General features: G+C 37.5%; 1 protein-coding gene across 1 annotated transcript in view; it reads left to right on the top strand.

Moving 5' to 3' along the window:
• The window catches only part of PHACTR2 (phosphatase and actin regulator 2), a 99,836-nt gene that overhangs the window by 74,238 nt on the left and 1,288 nt on the right, over positions 1 to 24,310 (top strand). Inside the window, exons 10-12 of the mRNA XM_065888620.1 lie at positions 1,020 to 1,157; positions 6,582 to 6,658; positions 22,266 to 22,324. Coding sequence (XP_065744692.1) covers positions 1,020 to 1,157; positions 6,582 to 6,658; positions 22,266 to 22,324 — 274 coding nt within the window. The remainder of the gene's footprint in view (positions 1 to 1,019; positions 1,158 to 6,581; positions 6,659 to 22,265; positions 22,325 to 24,310) is intronic.

Here is a 24,310-nt window from a genome sequence, read left to right as displayed (position 1 = left end):
CGACCAGGGGCCAAGTTTCTTTAGTCTCTCAGGACGATCTCTGTCTGTTCTTGGGCTTGAGAAAGGACCATGAGAGGAAAACAAATACAGGGCAGGGTAGATTCAATATAACCATAAATTTGAATTTGACAAAAACCACAGGGGGACTCCAAGTTATTAGAAGTGTCTTAAGGTTGCAGCTGGGTTTAAGCAGTTGTGGCCTCACTGAAGTGCAGTGTGGCCCTCCTCATTGCTGCATATCGGCTTTTCTGGCCAAGGGTAAATGTCAGATCTGGACCTGTGTCCTTAGACTCTCATGGAAGACTGCCATAGGCACACCCTTCACTGGACCATTCCTTTGTTGTAACTTTGTGCATTTCCGAATATGCAGGTTTAATATAGTAGGAACAGAGATTTTTTTTTTTTTTTTTTTTTTTTTTTTTTTGGTGGTACGCGGGCCTCTCACTGCTGTATCCTCTCCCGTTGGGGAGCACAGGCTCCGGACGCGCAGGCTCAGCGACCATGGCCCACGGGCCCAGCCGCTCCGCGGCACGCGGGATCCTCCCGGACCAGGGCACGAACCCGTGCCCCCTGCATCGGCAGGTGGACTCCCAACCACTGCGCCACCAAGGAAGCCCCGGAACAGAGATTTTTATTCTCATTTCTACAAGTTGTAGGGCTTTTGTCTTGAGAATTCAATCTTCAAACCAGCCATACTATATCTGGATTACTATTGTGTCTGTCCCCCGTGTCAGAGATGACAGGCACCTTTATCACAATGCCAGGCAAGGTGGGGGAAATAGCATAATGCAGATGGTTGCTAAAGACTGTGACCTATCTAACAATGGTGATTTTTATAGTTGCAAAATTAGGGCACACTGCTTTCTAGTTCTCATTAGAAACTCCCAAGATGCTGCTGCCTCTTTTTTTTTGATATCTGAAAGTGACCTTATGTAACCATAACTTTGAAGTACTCTGTAGAAAACGTGCCACCATGAGGCTGTAAATGGTTTACTGAACTCATCCCTATCCTCCTGCAGCTCAGCCTGAGACCCACAGTGGCAGAGCTGCAAGCTCGAAGGATCCTGCGGTTTAATGAGTATGTGGAAGTCACCGATTCACCTGACTATGATCGCCGGGCAGACAAGCCCTGGGCCAGGTTAACACCTGCAGACAAGGCAAGACCTCAGTGGCTTGAGCCCTGATTTTATTTATGTATAATTTTATTGTTTTTCTAAAAGCTCCAATACCTACTTAGTCATCTTAGGAGACTAGGTATTACCAAATATCCCAATAATTTTCTGCCTTTGATTATTCAAGACACTTAGGTGATACATTTAATAATATCAACATATTTCTTTCAATTAAGTCTCAGAAAAAACTCGTTCTTTGTTACCATATAACCTGCCTGCATTCAAACCTGGATTGGGGTGGGGCATGTTTCCCACAGCCATGATTTATCCTTACTTGTAGAAAATATAACTTATACAAGTGACTCTTTTAAAAACAGTGGAAAAGGTATTGATCTCTAATCAAGGCTGGCACACTTTTTCTATAAATGGCCAGAAAGTAAATATTTTAGGCTTTGTGGGCCGTCCAGTCTTTGTTGCAGTGGCTCAGCTTTGCCTTTGTAGCATGAAAGCAGCCATAGACAATGTGTAAGTGAATGGATGTATATGTGGTCCAATAAAACTATATTTATAAAAACAGATGGGGGTGGTGGTGGGATGAATTGGGAGATTGGGATTGACAGTATATATAGTAATATGTATCAAATAGATAACTAATGAGAACCTGCTGTATAGCACAGGGAACTCTACTTCACAGTAGAAACTAACACAACATTGTAAAACAACTATACCCCAATCAAAACAAATTAAATAAATAAATAAATAAAATAAACCAGATGATGGGCCACATTTGGCCTATGGGTCATGGTTTACCAACACTTAATCTATATCATGGCTCACAGTTCAGGATAACTGAAATATATAGAGGGTTCCATCATGAAGAAAGACTAATTATTTTATGAGTACCGTGGTTACATAAAGAATTTTGCCAACCATTTGTTTGTTTCTAAATTCTTCACTTTACAATTTTCCTGATCTCCCAAATAGTGGTTTCTAATTTTTGTCTCTAAGCGAAATTCCATATTGAGCAGTCTCATGCCACACCCAGTCTTAAAGCTAGAACTAGGCATTTAGGTACACTCTGTGCTGATGCCCTCTAATAGGAGATTTCATTCTGTAAAGCACCTACTATGTGTCAAGCTCATATTGGAGATACAGAATCAGTACTAGCTCATAAGAAGAAATGAAAACTAGAAAGGAGTAAGATTACAAAGGAAGAATGCGCAGAATGAAAACAGAAGGGAAGGAGGCTGGGAAAAGAGCCCGAGAAACCCAACACGAAGAGACATGGGAAAAATACTGAAAAGAAATGTCTGTGAGGTGGGGAAAGAGAAGCTGTAGCCCGGCAGCCTAGAAAGGGGCGTGTCAGCTCACAAGTGGTTAGTAACATAGTGAAAGGAGGCATTTTAGCTGACTGACTGTGGCGGGGACCATGAGAATAAAACACAACCTCAAGAGTCTCGCTGTGAAGAAGAGGTATGATAAGGTAGACACCTGAGGGAAAATGATTGTGGAGGCTGAAAGCTTGAGTGAGGAGAATTGGAAAATAAGAATATCAAGGGAGTGATTTTTTAATTTATGGGAAATACCTGAGCCATCTTTTATGCCATGAGGAAGGAGCGAAAAGAAAGGGAAAGTTTGCCTATATAGGAGAAAAAGTCAGTAAGTGCTAGAGTAGGGCATAATCAGTGGTGCAGCAGGTCAAGGATTATGCAGAAAAGGCAAGGAGGAAACCCTTGAGGTTGGAATGGAGAACACAGACTGAGGAATGTGCCCTAAAAAAGGAGGCTTCCCCCAGGCAGGTGAAATCCCTCAGATCGAGGGCAGCCATGAGGGCATGAAGAAGGCTGGGATACTCAGGTCAGTGGGGCAAGCTTACCATCAGTCAATACCAGGTTTCCTGTAGGAAATAGCAAGTTTATGTGTTACCAGTAATTGCCTGTTAACTACTTAATGTGATTTCTTGCCCTTAGGCAAGAGTGGCTCGGGTCACTCAGTGTCATTCAGCTGACAAATGGGCTGCTCTGGAGGGTCCGAGGTGGCTTGTTTACATATCTGGTGTCTTGGTGAGGATGGCTCAGAGGCTAGGCTTATTAGCAGTTAGGCTCAGCCAGGGCTGTCCACCAAAGCACAGACATATGGCCTCTTCAGCATGGTGGCCTCAGAGTTGTCAGGCTTCTTACATGGCGGCTGGCTTGTCCCAGAGCAAGTGCCCCGAGAGAACCAGGTAAAAGTTGCATGGCCTTATCTGACCCAGCTTTAGAAGGCACCCAGCCTCGCTTCCACCACATTCTGTTAGTTCCCAGCAAGTCATAAGGTCAGCTCAGATTCAAGGGAAGGGGAATTAGCTCTGCCTTTCAGTGGGGGGAGTGGTGGCAAGGTCATATTGCAGAAGAAATGTGAGCTGGAGTTATTATTGCTGCCATCTTTGGAAAATGCAGTCTGCCATATCCACCATTCCCAGTTATCACGTTACTCAAATGTTGAATTTCAGAAAGGCAGGTAGGGCGTGGCCAGGTAAATGATTAAAATCAGAGCAAGTGCAAAGTATACAAGCAGTGAGAGTCTAAATGATTAACCACCCTCATATGGAAACTACATTTTCCATACTCTAGAAATAGTCCTTCCTAACTCTTGTCTGTTGGTGGAAGGTAAAGTTTGTCCACCTCTAGCTATAACAGAGAGGATTTTTCTTTTTAATTTTGTGTTGAAACAAAAATAGATTTTTGTGCTGACTTCTAGGCTGCAGGGGAGATGTACTTGGTCGAGTTTTCTTCTACAGGATTAATGTCTCTTCACGAGTAATTTGAAGGCACATGACTTTCACATCTCCCCTGGAGATGGAACCCTGAGCCCCAGAGCACAGCCAGAGGCTCTCCCTACTCACATCTGAGTCTCATTTTCTCCCTTTGGCATTGTCTCTTCCATTAACCCTGAGACCTTTGAAGGTCTGAAGGACTGCATTTTTAGAACCGGATTTGTATTGTAGGTTTTTTCTCCTTGAAGAAAACTAAGAATAATTTCTTTTAGAAAGAAAAAAATGTTGTATACTTTTAAAAGATAGAAAATAGAAAAAAGGCAACAATGTAAAATGCTTTTAACGTATAGTACTTCGTATATACACAAGTGACTTGTGTTTATTGGCAAAAATCAGAATATTCAAAAATACAAGAAGAGGAAATAATAATTAAGGTGCACATCAATGCATGGTATTTTTTATTTTTATTTTTTTTGCGGTACGCGGGCCTCTCACTGTTGTGGCCTCTCCCGTTGCGGAGCACAGGCCCCGGACGCGCAGGTCCAGCGGCCATGGCTCACGGGCCCAGCCGCTCCGCGGCACGTGGGATCCTCCCGGACCGGGGCACGAACCCGCGTCCCCTGCAACGGCAGGCGGACCCTCAACCACTGCGCCACCTGGGAAGCCCTTCAGTGAATTTTTAAAATGAGTATTGCATTTCTTTAACTGCCTATAGTCACATCTTCCTGATATATATATTCGAACAACCAGCCCCTGTAATTTCACATCACATTCATTGCCTATAACTGACTCATCATTTCTAATTACAAGCTAGCACACACAACACGGAGATCTGAGACAATTATCTGGATGACTCAGGCCCTGAAGCTCATTTTATTGGAAAGAGCTTGGGCCTGGAAGTAAGAAGGCCTATCTAGCACCATACGAAGTCACCACAGTATTACTGACTGTATCCCCTGTGCTATACATTACATTCGTATGACTTATTTATTTTGTAACTAGAAGTTTATACCTCTTAATCTCTCTCACATATTTTACTCATCCCTCTGCTACACCCCTCCCACCCTGGCGACCACCAGTTTGTTCTCTGTATCTGTAAGTCTGTTTCTGTTTTGTTACGTTTGTTCATTTGTTTTGTTTTTTAGATTCCACATATAAATGAAATCAAATGGTATTTGTCTTTCTCTGTCTGACTTAGTTTATTTAACATAATACCCTCTAGGTCCATCCATGTTGTTGCAAATGGCAAGATTTCATTCTTTTTCATGGCTGAGTAATATTCCATTGTATATATGCACCACACTTTCGTTATCCATTCATCTGTCAATGGACACTTGATTAAGGAAGACTTTTTGATAGATATTAATAGATAGATAGATATTAATTGGTGATGAATATAGAGAGTTTTTGCTATTTTAGCTGGGTATCAGCCAGATGCTGGTTCTGGGTATCAATTTTTACAGTGAGTGAAACAAAAGTATCAATTTTTACAGTGAGTGAAACAAAGTATCCTCACTGTTGATCTCACTTGTGAAACAAGATATATAGTCTTATCACAGGGAACTTGTGGGCCCAGAAATATTTCTCTACTTGATTCATCCTATTCCAAAAAACCATTAGCAGGAACCACTGCCACAGTCCCCAGCCTCAGGTTCCTCATAGAAACTACAGGGGCTGAGGAATATATTTGGAGAGACAATCTACGACTATAGGATTTAAACATAACATTGAAAGCAGCATTGGGGAAAAGCTTGTATATTGCAGAGTGATAGCTAGTGATGGGAGAAAGCCAGAGAGAGGCCTCAAGGCTTTCTTCTGTCTTTTCCCTTTTCTAAAATACATCATTTTCTAGCCACAAAGTAGATTTTCTTATCTCTCTGTAAAGCCGTTCTCTGTGGTTTGTAATGTCATTCTGTTTCAGCTGAAGAGTCCATTTCTCAGAGGTTATGGGGATGCTTTTATTAGTATTTTTTCATTTACATGAGGAAAAACTTCTTCCTAGAAAAATTAGGAAATAAAGATAAGCACATAGTTGAAACCGAAAACCATCCATGATCCAGCCAGTATTGTTAATACATAACTAATGTTAACATTTTGATGAGTATCTCAGCTTTTCAACCTGAAAGGACATAGCATCTCTTCCAACCCCATCATGTACATGACATGGATTATGTGTTCAATAAATAGTAATAGTAATAGGATTCTACTTGATATTTTCTTTGAGTGGCTTGAAGTGTTGTGCTGAAATTTTTTATTCTAATTGTCTAAACTTTCAATATAAAAGAATAAATAAATAGCAATTACCTTCTCTGTAGCTCTGTGGTAGCTCGTCAAAGCCATGTTGCTGTGGGTGGTATGACATGCAGAACTTTCATAGGAAAATGATACTGTTTCTCAAAAAATCTCATGACCTGTGATATCCTTGTGGTCATCGAGGATGGGGCATGTGGGTGACTCATAGATCAGGCCCCAGGGTGAGTTTGGCAAAGGCCTCCTTCATCTCTGCCTTGCCAATGTCACCTGAAGGAGATCTGTCCTGGTTTTTGTTTGGCTGTAGTATTGACATTTCATTTGTCATACCTTTACCTAGTAGAAATTAGAAATGCCTTTCTCCAAGACATTTCATCAAAGAATGTCTGCTTCATTGATGCTATGTATACTGAGGAAATATGTGATCTAAATAACAATTCCGTTTATGTATTTTTCCTATTTAGGCGGCAATAAGGAAAGAACTGAATGAATTTAAAAGTACAGAAATGGAAGTTCATGAAGAGAGTCGACAGTTTACCAGGTAGGTAAACAAAATGCAGTTGAGCAAATTAAAAATGAGTAAGATGGTAAACTTATGTTACATGTATTTCATCACAATTAAAAATTTTTTTTAAATGTAGTTTAACACAACACCCACTATCTAGTGAATATTTCTAAAATTAAGTCTTTTTTTTTCTTTCAAAGAAGCCTGAATCATTCCAAAGGGCTATGTTTTCATTTCTTTCTTAGTTTTATTTTCTGGCCCCCAAAACAAGTATCAGCGTCATTTATTCTGCTCTTGAAGAGACTCAGTTGAAGTTTTATACCCAGAACAGATGCTGGTGAGAGCCAGTTTGGGCACATATGTGTATGCTTTGAACTCACATAACTTAGAGAGGGTAGAAACACAATTTTTAGAAGACGTACCTTAGAAAGAAATTCGATGTTTACTGCTGCCACAGAAGATCACTATACTCCTACCATTTTCCCTCCCAACGCACTTCAGTTTCACAAGCTGCTAAAACCAGAAGGGACCCGAATGATCATGTAGTCTGATCCCCCTACTTCACAGGTGTTCTGTTTATTTCTCTCGTGGGTTTACATGCTATGCTACATGTAACAGGTATTATATAAGATTTTTCAAAGAATTTGCATGCGAATCAAATCTTTGAAACTTGAATTGCTAAAAAACATACGAGGACAGATGATTACATGCAGAATACCATGGTAGGTCTTTCTGGAAAGCAGATACTGATCCCAAGACTAGAAACAGCCTCTGTAGGGTAGCCATACATCATGGTACGACAGCATCTGCAGTGGTTCCTGTTGGTGGTGGTGTTCCCTGCTGGGGAGCGTGTCCCATGATAAAGGCAGCGGTGATGTATCTTCATAATTTAATAGCAAATCCCTTCCCTGAGGCTTATGGGGGCCTGCTTGCTCCATAGCTATTGGTCCTATAATAATGTCTGGCATGTAGAAGAAATTCCCCTTTCTCCTAGGGATAGTTCTTCCTTATTTGTTTTGTTTTCTCCTGTATCATATTTATTTGTAAATGCATGTAGGGCTTTTAGATGTCCTGAATATACAGACTTTTTCTCTATTTGAGTGCTTTATCCTATGATAATCTACTCTTGGACCCATCACCTTCCCATATCAAGCAGACCTATTTGTCCTCTCCTTTTCTCCCTTCCACTTCTGGGGTCAGGAAGAGTTCATGCTAATATCTGACACTGTGGTCACACTTCTCCAGTTAAGTTGATCATCATAAGGCAGCTGGATATTTATGGTGACATTGAGCTGGGTGGGACCTCCAGGAAACTGGGGAGATGCCATGTGTTTGTGTCGTTGAGTCCTCACCCTGAGAGTCCTGAGATGTAGTGACTGCACGCAACCCAGTTTTTGACATTTAGGATAGTTTTACATCTGTATAGTTTTCCTAGGAATTGTAGTAACTGATTAACTCATTTTCATTTGATAGCATTGTATGAAGAATAAATTACAATAGAAATAATCAAATTTTTTAAATGCACTTATACGAAAGTTCTCATTTTATGAAAATTAAACATTTATACTCACATAGGTCCTTCTTCTTCTGTTGTACACTGTGACCAAGTAAAAAAAAGTAGGATGTAGGGAGAAATGAAGTTCATTTCTTTTTTATCTATGTATTCTGATGTACACAAATAATATATTCTAATTAAGCATTCAAACATCACAAAAATCTATCGAGGAAAAGTGAAAACTTCCTTCACTCCTTCCCCAAATTCATCCCCATTCTCACAGGAACCACTGGTAAAAGTTTGGTGTAGATCTTTGTAGACAGTTTTCTGTACTTTCACAAACATGTATATATATGTGATATATGTGTACGTACTTATATGCATTTATGTACCCCTCTCAGTTATACACAAAGACAGCATCTAGAAAATCTGTCCACGTTAGCACATATTTCATTCATTTGAATGACTCTATGGCATTTCATAGATAATACAGTATGCTGTAAGTTGTTGAACAATTATTCTATTGATGGATGAAAATTTCAGTTTTCCATTATTTAAACAATGCTACCTTGACTTTCTTTGTAAATACACTCTTTTGCATACATGCCAATATTTCTGTAGTATACGAGTATTTGCTATATCCACTAAATATATATTTTTTAACATTTTGAGAGATTACTATTCTCTTGTCTTTCCAAAGGGCACAGTTTTCATTGCGACCTCCAGTTTATGAACATGACTGGTCTACTCACCTTCATCAGTATTTTGGGGTGGTGGGGGTTCTAAAGAATGAACAATAATATCCTATTTCATTGATTTCTGTAAGGTTAGGCATTTTTACATATTTTTATTGATTTTTTTCTAATTTGATGTGCTTTGACCAGTTCTCTTTGGCGTTGTTTGTATTTTTCATATGGATTAGTACAACTTCCTTAAATATTGTGGATATCGGCCCTTTGTTACATGTGTCACAATACTTTCCCCCAATCTATAGTTAATGTTTTAACTCTTTTTACGGTCTTTTGTTTAAATTTTTGCATATTCAAATTTGTGTATATTGTTATGTTTTAGTTCATTATTTTGTATCTGTTGGAGGATGGCCAAAATTATAAAACTCATCTTTGATTTTTATATGTGCTTTTTTTTAATACTTAAATCTTTCATTCATCGGGCATTTATTTGTATGTATGATTCAAAGGAGTAAACTAACTTTAATGTGTTCTATTTTTGTTGTTGTTGTTGACTTTCTTTGTTCTAAATCAATAATCAATTGTCCCTATGCCATTTGTTTCCCCCTTTATGTGAAATTCTTCTTTATTAAAAGAAGACCATTAAGGATCAATTTCCAGATTCTGTATTGGGTTCTAATGAGCTGTTGTCTGTCCTGGCACTGTGTCACACAGTTTAATTAGAATAGATTTGTAGTATATTTTTAAATCTGATGGAGTCTTTTTCACCTTTAAAATTCTATTGGCTATTTTTCTGTATTTATTCATCTATAGAAATTTGGAGTGTTTGTGTGTGCCATAAAATAGTCAATTGTTATCTTCATTGTTTAAGCAAATATTAATAGATGCAAACAGGGATGACTGCATTTCAAGAGAAAAGTATAGGCTTTTTTTTTTTTTTTAACAGCTGATACAAAGGTAAGCTTTAAAAGTTTTTCCAAAAATGTATTGGTTAACACTCTTAAAAATGTCTTTTAAAGACACTGGTGGAGGAAGGGGTGAATTAGGTGAAGGGGGTTAAGAGGTACAAACTTCCAGTTATAAAATAAATAAGTCATGAGAGTATAATATACAGCATGGGGAATATAGTCAATAATATTGTAATAACTTTGTATGGTGACAGATGGTAACAGACTTACCATGGTGATCACTTCATAATGTATAAAAATACTGAATCACTATGTTGTATATCTGAAACAAATACAATATTATAAGTCAATTATAGTTCAATGTTTTAGAAAATTAAATTTCTGGATAAGGAAAAATTAAATATTCATATCACTAAGACAAATATTCTTTGCTTAAGTATTCTTTAAAACTTGGCAGTAAAGCAAATGTCTCCTGTGATTTTTCCATCAATGTATATTACATCATTAGAATTGTATTCCAGTAGAGAAATATTTAGACTCTGAGACATAAAAATAATACTTATGATTTCTTAAGTTGTTTTCAGTATTTCTTTTAAAAGGTGAAAGGTTTAGTAAATACTGCTTAGTCTTATCAAAATAATACAAATATATGATAATGTTTTACATTTAGAAAATTGCTCATGTAGGAGATGGTGGTGCCTTTAGTCTCAGCCACCCTTGGAAGGAATAAACATGCCATGGATCATGACCTGGCCATTTAAATGCAACCCAGATAGAGAGCAGCTCACTTATTAGCCTTTCTCATTAGTGCCAGATGTTATCTCCTTATATCAAGTAAGCCTTCCCTTCAAAATCAAAACCTATTAACTGCCTGTGATTTAGAGTGGTTCATAAAAGTGTTGAGACAGCCCTGCTTCTTCTGCCCAGGCACCTCTTCATCCAGTGATGATCTCCCACACAGTGATGTATCAGTCAACACTGGGAGGATGCATTCCTATACACAGCTTCCTTTGCTTCTGTATCTCTGTAGAGAGTCACAAAAAGCTGGTAACATTGGTTGCCTCTGGGAGGGAAATCAGATGACTGGGGCAGGCATGGTGGGGGAGACTTCACTATTCACCCTTACGAACCTTTTGAATTTTTGAAACATAAGAATTTATTACCTAGTCAAGAAAAAAATATTTAAGAGAAAAAAATGAAGGATCTATTTCCAAAGTCCTCTTTCTGTAAATGAGGAGTCCATCATGGTGGCTTTTCATGAAGAGTGTGCTGGCAGTAATACTGTGGTATTACTGTGGTATACTGTGGTATTACTGCTGTTCCTGTACCAAGAAGACACCTCTGAAAACTCCATCCTGGAGTACGTTCTCTGCATGTTTGACCTGAAGAGGGATTGTAGTGATCCACTCTTTCATCTAATTCCCCCAGTTTCTCCAGATGGCTCTTGGAATTGGAATGCATTCTAGGGTCATGTGAGAAACATGAGGATAAGTGGTCCCCATAAGAATTCATCCTTTGACCTGCAAGGTACCAAGATTTAACCTCTGTTTTTTAGAACACTTGCTGCCTGTCCAGACACATACTGTTTTTTTCTCCCCCTCAGCAGCTGCCCACCCAGCCTACTGTTCAAAACCCAGAAGACCATTTGAAGGGCACTGTGCTATTATATGGGGCCATTGCATTCTGGAAACAGATCACCATGGCAAAGAAAACCCACTTCCCTTTCCATAGTAAATGGGATTTCTACAATTTAAAATAATTCTCTAAATTATAAAGACATGTAAATTGTTTGAAAAAAATTTACGTAAAAACTAAACTTTAAAATGGTTACAGCTGAATGGTAGGATCTATGGTTAGTTATAACCTTTGGATATTTTCTGATTTCCAAATTTTTTAAAATGTCAACATGTATCAGATTTATAATCAAGAGAGAATATTGCTTTTAAAAACAAACTTTGAATTTTGTAAATAAGAACATTTTTAGAGTATGCAAAGTAGCATTTTCATATATATAATTTTATTAGCTTTTAAATTGTTTGGTTATTATATTAAGCAAAGGATCATTAAATTGACAACTCTTCGAGTCAGAACGGACCTCAAGAGATTATTGGCATAATGTTAAGTGGAAAAATCCAGATACTGACTAAAGGTGTGTGTGTATGTGTATGTGTGTGTGTGTGTGTGTGTGTGTGTGTGTATATATATGTATATATATGGCAGTGGTTTGTTTTATTTTAAAATTCAGATGCATAGAAGAAAAATAAGAAACAACGTTAAAACACTCAGCCTTAAAAAATAATGAAATATTGCCACTTGTAGCAACATGGATGGACCTACAGAATATCATACTAAGCAAAGTAAATCAGAGAAAGACATATTATACGATATCACTTAGGTATGGAATCTAAAAAATAATACACCTGAATCTATATACAAAACAGAAACAGACTCACAGACATAGGAAATAAACTTATGGTTACCAAAGGGAAAACGGAGGGTGGGAGGGATAAATTAGGAGTATGGGATTAACAGATACAAACTACTATACATAAAATACATAAGCAACAAGGATTTACTGTATAACATACAGAACTATATTCAATATCTTGTAATAACCTATAATGGCAAATAATCTGAAAATATATATATATAACTGAATCACTTTGCTATATACCTGAAACTCCAACAATATTATAAATCAACGGTACTTCAATGTAAATAAATAAATGCAAATAATGCCAAACCTTATTAAAAAAACTCTTAATGATTTGTTATAGAGAGAGCCTATAGGTGTTTTTTTCCTTTTCTCTACCTTTCAAATTTCCTAATGTAGCTATGTTGAGGGGGGTGTGTGTGTGTGTATTTAAAGAAATTTTCTCATTCTGTGCCACCTTAAGTTATTACTATCCAATGTGGATTTACAGATAAATTAAACCACTCTTTGAGCTTCTAGATAGGTTTATCAAAATGTGACATGGCAGGAACTACACCTGTGACCTCAATAAACATTAATTCAGGGCCCCTCTACAGAGAAATGAGAAGGCTGCTTCTGCATACTCATTTCTCTCTTGGGTGCTCCATTTATTTAATACCTGGACAGAAACTAAAAAGAATTGCAAAATGCTGCTTCGACCACCAGAGTTGCAAGCATGGTTGCCTATTCAGACTAACAAAATCCCATCCAGCATGTCATCTGACTCCGGTTGAACAAGGAACAGTGGTTTAGGAGAGTCTCCTCATTTGTTTAACATAAGTGTATGTGCCATGACCATTAAACTCTTTTAAATAAAGGGGAAATGAATTATTCAGGATTTCTGTATATATCAATTAGGAAATTATAGGAAAGTAATATTTTACACGTTGTGAGTAATTTCATATTTTATATTATCTGAATGAATTTATAGGAAGGTGAGGACATTTTTATATATTAATTTGTAGAGGAACTGTTATGGAAAATAACTATCTTTACCTGAATTCCATGACTTAAAATTAGCTTTTTCCTCCTATTCACTCCCTCTCAACAGTATGAAAATAAGAAAGATGTATTGCAGTTTTAACAAGAAGAAGAAAATATAGATAACTTCAGATTTGAGTTGCAGGAAAGTTCTGAAAAAAGGGTGGACGAAAAGCTTAAGTATCCTGAGAGCATAGTAAACCTATTTATTGCTTCATCAACTTGAAGCCTAAAGCCAAAACTGTCATTCTGTCAGATAGGCAAACTTCCCCCGAGGTAAAGCTGAACTTCATGTACCTTAAAATGAACGCAAACCACTGAGTAGTACCAAACTTAAGAATAATTTGCATTTTTAGGACCTTTAACCATAAAATTTAAGAGTTGATTTTGAAGATAAGATGCCTAATTTAAATAGGATATAAATGTCCTTTTCTGATTGGATAGTGCAAGAAAATATACGGGTTTTTTGACTAGATCTGGGCAGTGCATATGAAGAGAGGTTACATTTACTTATTTATTTATTTATTTTAATTTTGGCTGCACTGTCTTAGTTGCGGCACACGGAATCTTCACTGCGGCATGTGGGATCATTTAGTTGCAGCGTGCCAACTTCTTAGTTGCGGCATGCGGGCTTCTCAGTTGCGGCAAGCGGGATCTACTTCCCTGACCAGGGATCGAACCTGGGCCTCCTGCATTGGGAGTGCAGAGTCTTACCCACTGGACCAGCAGGGAAGTCCTGAGGTAGCACTTCTGACCCCCTGCAGCTTTGTCAGCATATTATTGCAGTCACAGTATTGGTTACTCATCTTCTTTTCTTCACCAACGTAGAAGCTGTGCTGATGATGGCCTGACCTTCCAACAAAATCCAGTCTGTGAACTCTTTCTCTAATGGATCCATGGGCAAATAGTAGCAAATTGTAGTGTCCTGCTAATTTTTGGAAATTAAAAGCAGGACACTTTCCAGGAAAATGCTTGGCTTTAAAAGGTTCTAAATCTCTCCTGGTCCATTGGCTACTTTGTTGCCCAATCTGATTTTTTTTTTTTTTTTTTTTTTTTTTGCGGTAGGCGGGCCTCTCACTGTTGTGGCCTCTCCCGTTGTGGAGCACAGGCTCCGGACGCACAGGCTCAGCGGCCATGGCTCACGGGCCCAGCCGCTCCACGGCATGTGGGATCTTCCCGGACTGGGGGCACGAACCCATGTCCCCTGCATAGGCAGGCGGACTCTCAACCACCGCGCCACCAGGGAAGCCCAAGCAGCATCTTTTGTAGAGGGGCTGTCTCTGCTTTCCCATGTGACGTTTATAGTGGTATTCTGTTCTGACAGTAACTTAGAACAGTAATTCAGTTGGGGATGCTAGAGCTGCCTTTGATCATAAACATTGCTGTAACTTACTCATTTCACTGAATGCAGAGTTGTGTTTCTCTACTGTCTCACAGAGTTTCTGTTTCATATTTCAGGTTTCATCGTCCATAGTGAAGTGCGGGACTCTTTGGAAACAGACTGATCATCTTTGGGGGAATCCTCGCTTCCTGAAAACCTGATATTGCACTGGGATTTGAATGTGTGTGTTTCCGTTTAACTTGTGGTGAAGGAAGCGTGTGGAACGTGCTCCCCACCTATACAGCCCGGATAGGCCAACAAGCAAAGGGAAGGGTGCAGCGACTCTGCTGTCCAGCATGTGGATTGATGGTAAGGGGATACCATGGTTACACCACTTATTCTTCATCAGGAGTTTTAATCAAAGAAGACGAGCAGAAGACAATCGCTGGTTCCCTGTTGCCAGAAAGCCACATTTAAGAGTGCAAGTTAAAGAAGAATGGGGAATGGAATTTCTGAGCACTGGAGAGGGGTGGGGGGTTGAAAATCAGAAAGCAAGAGAAGTACTTCATTATGTTAATGAAAAGAAGAAATGGAAGCATAAAGGTATTTTCAAAGTAGGCTTTTGGTAGTTGAGAACTTATTAAGGGATTTGGGAGTTTAATCACCCAAGGTGGATTTCCTAAAGACCTGACCCTAGAAGAATATTCTTGTTTCATCATTATATTGGTACAGTGTTGTACCATTATTTTTTTGTTGTGCCAGTGAATTCAGTTGCCAGAAATAAGTCTGAGTGTTTTCATGTATCTTTTTCTTAAGTGCGAGAGGCTTTTACTGACTCTTAATAAGCATGCTTACCCAAATTTTGTTGCATGCTTTAAGTAGCATAGCTATACATACTTTACTTTTTTTTTTTAATACTCCTTACCTAATGTACCAACCTTCCACGAGGATTATAGGACTGGGAATAAAGTCAGACGTAATTATTCGACCCTATAAATCTGTAGCAGGCTTTAGAAATAAATCTTTTGGTCTTTCCCTAGCTTGATTATCTCCAATGTTGAAACCATCGTACTTGATCTAAAGAAGATAATATCGACAATCATGGCACCTTTTTAAAAAGTCTGAATCCAAAGTTAAAACTTAAGCAAAATGCAAGTTTTCTGCCAGCAGTTAGCTCTGAATAGGAATGAAAAGAACTACTTATTTTCCATGCTGCATTAAGTTGGATTGCTGCTATTAAAAAAATAAAGCACATGGATTAAAAAAATACTCACCCAAAGACTTAAAAGAACAGAAAATTTCTGCTAAGTTGTAAGTGAGGAGAACCTCATTTGATATTTTAAGAGTCTGCAGATTGCATCCATAAATATAGCATTGACTTTCAGTGCAAAATAATCAGTGAGGTTAAAGTTATGGAAGATTTCCCTATGAGCCTACAGTCAATATCGTTTACATTAAGAAGTCCTCTATTGTCATCTTACGGTTTTCCATGGAGTCACAGGCATAGTATGGCTTCTGCTCCCCAGTACATATGACCATATGTAAATACCACCTTGCATTTAATTGTTCTTTCATGATTGTTTTGTGCCCCTTTTATTAAAAACACATGAGATGTATAACAACAAGACAAGACCTAAATAGACTTTATTTTATTCTCAGAGTTTGGACTAGGATTTTCTGAAATGATTCTGGTGCATTATATGGAAAACTCTAATTTTCTATTTCAACCAAAAGGCAAACATTTAATCTGGTGGACAAATTTGGATCCTGCCATTCATTTACATTTTAAAGAACCACTTAAAATTGGATGATTTTGCTTCAAAAATAAAAAAAAATTTAGTCCCACTTAGCCTATTACAAAAAGCCAGGACCATTTTATAACTAAGAAAAGTAGCCAGCGTTGCTGACACCTCTTGCTGTACTCAGCTATGTGCATTAATAAAATAGACCTAGAATTCTACACTATTGTCATTTCCTTGATAGAGTAAGACATATTTTTGTTTTGAAAAGCTTTTTCTGCATGCCCAAGTGTCTTTCACTGGCTGAAGTTTTATCCATTTCATAGTGTTTAAATCCAGCCATAGATATTAACTATGTTCCAGTTTTTTGCTGAAGCCATGTTTTTCCATATGATATTGTTTTATTGTCATTTTAGTGTCTTGGGAAAAATACCAAGGAATGTAGTGTTATTTTAATTTTCTATACTTATAATCTTAGAACATCATTTTAATTTCTAATCACAAGGCCCCTATAAAAATGGTAAATATAAGACATTTATCACTGTTTTATCACTCAAGATACATATCATAGAAAGTCTCTATTTGGTTGATAAAAGGAACCATTTTATTCCCACTAGCAGTACATGTGATACAGTTTTTTTATTCCCTACACTGAGATGCACTCGGTACAAAAATGAAACTCTGGTCCCTCAATATATTGTTTTCCTTGTATGATATGTCAGATTTATGAACTACCCATACTTTTTCTTCTAATGATTGACATGTTTAGGGAAAAGTTTAAAAGTCAAAAAAATTAACCAATACTAGTTTAATTTTTAAGAATTGGAACCACAAATTATTTCATTAGAATGATCCTTTAAATAAAAAGCTATGGAAAGAATGGAAGGATTATGAGCTAAGCTATATTTTGCAGAATGAAGCTCTATTTTAATAGATAATTTTACTTTTTTTAAATGTCTTTCTTGGACTATAATTGCTTTACCATGTTGTGTTAGTTTCTGCTGTATAACAAACAAAATGAATCAGCTATACGTATCCATACATTCCCATATCCCCAGTAGCTAATTTTAAAAGGCAGAAACACTGCATATCCATCTCAGCAGCCCATCTTGCCTGGCAGCCCTAAAAAGATACAAAGATGTGGACCACCCTCCATAGAATTATGTATCCGCCTAATGCCAGCATTTCTGCAATCCAACCGATAAGCTACGGTTCTATAAAAATACATGTTTGTGTGAATTGGGTTGTTGTAATACACCACCAGGATTTTTCCTATTTAAAGTGCAACATTAGGCTGACGTAGAAGAAGTGAGTGGTTTTCCTGGGTCCCTAAGATGTGATTAAGGAAGAGAACAAATCCATCTCCAGAAAGGTCACAGGCAGGAAAAAACTAGACAGACTGTAAAAACCAAAGTGACCATTTCCATCTTTTTTAAAATGGAGAAAAAGAACAGTAACCGTAAGGTAGTAAGAAGATGCCATTAGCTTTATCAGCATCTTCATGGTCATTACCAATTAGGCTGCCAAAACTAGTTCTCCAGTGATTAGTGTTAATTTTTGGCAGTCCTGCCTGATAATTTCCTATGGTGTGAAATGTCTAGCATTTTCTTTTTGTTCAATATAGTTTACCTTTATGATAATTCCTAAAATTATTTAGATGAAATCTATAATATTCAGAGAACTAGTTTGGGTATTTGAACAGCTGTTTTAAATGGAGAAAAAAGCACACTCTTCTATCTGATTTACCCAGAAAAACCGACTTTCTGGTTTCATTTTCATATCCTTTATTAGCATAATGATTGTAATCACTTATCTTTCTCTTATGTTAGTAAATATATTGTTTGTAGAAAGTTCTAAAATGTCAGTGAAAATCTTTTTAAGGAAGTAGAGGAATTGAATACACCCTTGAATAATCATCAGATATTGAAAATGAGAGATAAGTCCTTAAAACCCATAACTCAGGTTTTACAACCTGCAGTTAATTCAGTGCTGCATTGGCACTTAAAAAAAAATACAGTAACTTACACTTAAAAGAGAGAAAAATCTGCATTAACATTGCATATCCTAATGTGTACCACATTTTAACACAAAAACAGGCATTGTATTTATACTTAATAGAGTCAGACACAACTTTCACAAATTATACTGTATTCACAATAGAAAAAAGCAACCTTGTCTATCACATAGTAGTATCTCCACATTTAAACAGTGAAAGCTCTTCAAAAATGTCATATTATTTCTTTAATTCATCCCAGCAGCACATTTCACACAGAGTGAGAAATCATTCTCAGAATAGGTGAGATGGAATCAAGCTAGTACAAGATACATCAATTTATGTCATTTCATCGGTATGGTAGCTTAAACATTCCTAGATCCAATCATATTATTAAGCCTAATCTTACTAGTGAAAAGTATATACTTTGAGACAATAATTAATTTCTTCACATTGTTAGTGAATGTTATGAGCACTAAGGAACCACTAAGATGCAATTTATTTACAAAGTTTTCCCTTGGCCACTTGAACTGGCTGATCTTCCACTATTGGGCATTTGAGTATATGTCACATTGTTTTACTTGCCAAAGCAGAATGAAATTTTGGAGCTGAAATATGTCCTAGACGGGAATGCAACAGCAAAAGTAATCATCAAATTAATAGGACCATCTTTCTGAGAGAAAGCACATCTCCAAATAGTTGACACGCAAGTTTCAAAGGGCAGCATGAGGCGTTATTATAATTTGGCAGTGATCAAAGTGTGGTAGGACAAGGGTAGAATACTCCCAACCCATTCTCATTTTCACTTTCCACTTACTTTTTGTAATCATTAAGCTTAAGCTCTTTATGGAAATGCAAACCACCATTAACATTTCTAGAAAACAACTGAAAAAACAGCCCACTTATGCTTTTTCAAAGACAGGTTTATCCCAAATTAAGAAATCCTATTGTACACGCTGTAAGATTTCTGGCAAAAAGAGAGCATCCTATAGCAGCTATTCCCACCAAAAGCCAGCCCTATAGGCAAGGGTCATTTTTAGCTAGGCTAGGATTTACTGCACAGAAAAATGTCATTTAGCTTTTCACATTGCTAGCACAGCTGCGCATATGAGCAAAGCACCCCATCAGTGTTTCTCAGTGGGGTACTGTTGGCATTTGGAGCTGGGCAATTCTTTTTGTACAGAAATGTCCCACACATTGCAAGATGTTTACTCTCCCAGGCCCCTGCTGCCTAAATGCCAGTTGTATGCCCAGCCATTGTAAATACGAAAAGTAAAAAGTGCTCCCCCATGTTCAGATGCCCTCCTGGGAGGGCAGTACCTCCTCCCTTAAATGCCACTGTCTACTGCAATTTGAGGACACAGGAAAAAGTGTCTATCTCAAAACATCATCTTGACTCCCTTGCCTTTCTTTGGGCCCTGAGTAGTTTCCTCCCCCATCATCTTTCTAGCCTTTTGTTTCTAGCCTTCTGATGCAGCTTTAGTTTACCAGTTCTTCAGGGAGGAGGTTATTGGGTAGCCTAGGCAGTTCCGACAGGCATAGTCGCTTGATTAGTCCCTGTATGTACTTAAAGGGGAGATTTCACATGAAGTACGCTTTTTTTTTTTTTTTTTTTGCCTCACAATTTTACCTCAGAACTACACTGTTGGTCATAATCCTTGTCGGTGTCATGAGGATCATTGCATGGCTTAACCACAAACACGACAGCTAACAATCCACATAAACAAAACTCTTGGTCTATGAAAATCACCATTAGATTTCACCTGGTAAGCTGCAACCCATGAGTTCCCAAACAATTGCCTCTTTATCCTATTAAAGAAGCATTTAATCCACATGCACATGCTTGAATTCCCCCCTGCATAAATATAGCCATGCAGTTCAACTTTTCTTAGATTTGTGAATACTAAATTATGAAGGAAACATGGGTGAGCTGTGGATTGCTTGCATATTGTTCAGACTTCAACGATGATCACACACAAAATGAGTTTTACCTAGGTGAAACATTATACTATACTAACAGTACATAAACATACTTATTCCTTTCGTAACTTTTTATCTCCAAAACTGAATGGTAAATATGTCTCGAAATTATTTGGATGTATTGTGGCTAACAGATCGAATGAAGTTAGCCACTATAAGTTTTTTCAATACTAAAATTTCTAAATATCTTTTCTGAAGCAGAGTGACTCAGTCAATAAGGGTGATTATATTGTGAATTTTTAGATGGTGCTTAAGAATTCTTGTGAAATACTCTTTTTTTTTTTTGTAAGAATAAATTGAAGGGAGTAAATGAGGCAGAATGCCACTCCACCCTCAGGTCAATTTTGTGGTATGTTAAAATGCCAATGATATTTGTGCCACTTGCCAATTTAGGGGGCTTTTCCCTTACTGGATGTTTTCTTATAGTCTGACTATGTATTACATTGCTTAGAGAACTTCCACAGGAAATCGCCATGACAATGCTAACTCGCATTCGAAAACAACCTGAATGAATCTAGGGTCAAACCACTTTCATCACTAAAAATATAGGCACTAATTTTTATTTTTATTTTTAAAAATATTTCTTCTGTGGCTTAGAAATGTGCCAATGTGTTCAAAACATTCTGCACCAATTTCACCAGATTTAGTACCTACTAAAAACTCAAACTAGTCATCTTTTTTCTGTGTAACAGTGATTTTTATATAAAGAACTATATGCATTCTTTCGTTATTTCAAGCTTTGGTGAAAGTGATAAGATTGGTAAGCTGTGATCGTTATCAGACTGAATGATTTCTAATTTCCAGTGAGTGATCTAACCCTACATATTACACAGGTATAGTATCTGTGACTATAAATAACTGGAACTGTGTACTGATTACATGACAGTTTCTCTTTTTTTGTTGTCGTTCTTAAACCTGTACTGTATTATATATAGTATGTGGGTATAAATATCTACAAGTATACACACATATGTATATGTAATTCCACTATTGTAACCTGAAAGACTATGTATTATCTTTTTTATTCCGTATTGGTGTTTGTGTTATTTAAAAAGCAAAATTATGCTCTATGTAGTTGTATAATATTGTAGGATACTTTGCTGTGCACAATTCCAAGTGCCTTAGAACATTGTTTAGCTTTCTTAAGTATATATAAATGCATATATGTATAAAATTGGGAAAAGTTACCTCAATAAAATCATTGGGAAATTCCCAGCTTCAGTTTGTTCCAATTTCTATTGTATTCAGACAGTGCTCGGTATTTTTAAATTAACAGCTCACAGAGTCCTCACCTGTGAAGCAAGAATAAGACAGCTTTTCTAATTGCCTGTAATTTCAACTCTTCCTGACTTAAAATTTTTTGTATTTAAGTTCTCGTGGTTTGTACTTTTAATTTAAAATATCCGTCTAAAGAATTACTGCTTTAAACAGCAATTTACAGTTTATTTTAAAAACTTCCTGTCTTTTTATATCTGAGGAGATTTGCTATTGCTGTTTTCATTCACATTATTATAATGTGTGAAAATAAGATAGTCCCTTTAGAGTTTCTAATATAGAAAATAAACAAACTTCCTCATTATGCCTACTATTTAATGTATTACAAACAAGGAGAGAGCTTGGGAACATATTTTGACCAGAAAAGGAATTGCAATGTACTTTTCATGTTTTTCAGCAGTGGTTACAAATTGTCCATGAGCCTCCCTCAACTCCAGGACAAGGGCAAAAGTATGAGTGGAAAGTTGAAAAGCAATTTTGTGTACCTTTATCCTGGAGGGAAGACCTGTAAGGGAGAAGATTGGGACCAAAAAGTAGAATAGGCTTGAAAATTGGCCCCAAGTTTGCCCTTAAAAATCAGCAGTACATCTCCAAGGTAGGTGTAGTAGTTCGGCAACTACTTTCCACTTTTTCTCACATTCAACCAGGTTCTACATGGAAACATTACTTTCTAAAACCTAATGGAGGTAAGTAATGGACAATTTTTTCATTTTCTACAGTGCTTTGATAGCATCGGATTTATTAAACTTTATTAAATTTGACGAAACTCTTTGTGGGACCTCAACTCAGACATGGCGTGGAGTTGCTGCCACCAGCACTGCTGTCCAGACAACCCAAGTCCTTGTTCGGTTTGTGAGTTTTGAACTCTGTCCTGTAAAAAGTGGACACTAATAGTAGAACACATAAAGCTCTAGAGAAAGGTTAAGAATGTAACATTTGTGTAAAGGTTTTCTTGCTCTTTTGCTAAAAGTGGTACCATTTCTAGGTACCAAATTACATCATTCCCTCTGGTTGGAGGGAATGATGTAAACAAAGTTGTAATGTTGGAAGAGTATATACCGTATTTGGGGAAAAATTGGTTTCACTCAATTTGAGGAATAAAAGGAAAGTAGGGGCTTCACTGGTGGCGCAGTGGTTGAGAGTCTGCCTGCCAATGCAGGGGACACGGGTTCGTGCCCCGGTCTGAGAAGATCCCACATGCCGCGGAGCGGCTGAGTCCGTGAGCCAGGGCCGCTGAGCCTGCGCGTCCGGAGCCTGTGCTCCACAACGGGAGAGGCCACAACAGTGAGAGGCCCGTGTACTGCAAAAAAAAAAAAAAAAAAGGAAAGTAATGTGGAACTGTGGTCTGTGGTGAAACTACAGAAGATATCGAGGGCTATATTAAAGCACCTGGGAGGTATTGAGTAGGCAGTGGGAACTCACTGGAAAATTCTGAATAGGAATAATATGAGAGTTGTCTTTTAAGAAGAATAATGTGGTAGCAAGATTAAGAAAGAGGTTAAAATTAAGAAAGGTTGGCGAAGACTCAGGAATCAGGGACTGAGCTAAAGAGGTAACAAACTTCAACTGACTGTGGGAAAAGATTTATAGCTTAAATTTGAACTGCTGAGTATACCTGCAAGAACAATTAAGGGCAAATTCTTTCCTATGTTGAGTACTCCCTACTCCAGATTGTCTGACTTGGGCCAGCCAAGGTCAAAAGTTCATCCAGGAACACATCCTTAGGTCAACAAGTACTGAAAATGCCAGGTCTCTCCTCCCTACGGTATTTATCTAATTATGAAAAGTTAGCAACTACAGCTATATGCGGATAGACATACAGTTGGATATATGACCCTGAAAGTCAGGAAAAAGGTCTGGGCTATAGAGAGGAAGTTAAGAATCATCAACACGTATAACAGAATCTGTGGAAAAGGATAAAAATACCCCCATAGACAATGTAAATTAAGACTATGAAGAAATTACTACAATGAAATTTTAATAAACTACTTCATCACCTGACTATCTCCAAGATTGTAAAATCATTTCATTTATACATCATCTGAGTGCTTTGAACACAACCGAAGCATGCCAAAGAATACTCAAAATTCATTTTATAATTAGAAAGCACAGTAAGGAAAATTAATTGGGATCAATATTTCCAAAGTGTATTCACCAATGAAGTATATGTACTTGTGACTCTTAAGAACAGGAGTCAGCAGAAAACCAAGCAATATCAAGAGGATGTGCAGTTAAAAAGAATTTTAAAGAACATAAAATTGCTAGGGACTAGAAGCAAGTAAAAGAGTCTATGTATGTAATATAAGTGACCCAAAAGGTACCAGAAATTAAGGGAAATCAAAAGGATTAGGATTCCAGGAAGCTGACAGTTTGGGTCAAGATGCAGGCTAACAGAGAGCCATGATGTGAACGTGATGTGAGGCCAAAGCACGTGTTTGCTGACAGATCCCAGATGGTGAAGGCCCTAGTTTCAGGAGCTGGCCATTCTAAGGCAACAATGACATTAAGTGAGTAACTACACTAAGCTGGAAAGAGAACGATTGCTCACCTTCATTGAATGCTGATCACAAGCCAGGCACAGGTCCAAGCAATTCACGTGTATTTTCTCATTTAAACCGACAACAATACCATGAGGTAAGTGTTAATAATGTTATCATTCCCGTTTTACATTCAGGTCAGAAAACTGAAGCTCACTTGCCCCAGGTTACACAGTAAGAGTGAAACAAAGGCCAGAAACCAATTTCAGCTAGCATACCTAGCATACTACTGTTATCATTCAATATTGTAGGGGGAAATTTGTGCTTCAATGGAAAATGATGCATTTTTTTAGACAA

Source organism: Phocoena phocoena, chromosome 12, assembly GCF_963924675.1.
Source record: "Phocoena phocoena chromosome 12, mPhoPho1.1, whole genome shotgun sequence".
Taxonomy (NCBI): domain Eukaryota; kingdom Metazoa; phylum Chordata; class Mammalia; order Artiodactyla; family Phocoenidae; genus Phocoena; species Phocoena phocoena.
The sequence above is the reverse complement of the archived record's forward strand: the minus strand, read 5'-3'. Positions and strand labels throughout refer to the sequence as shown.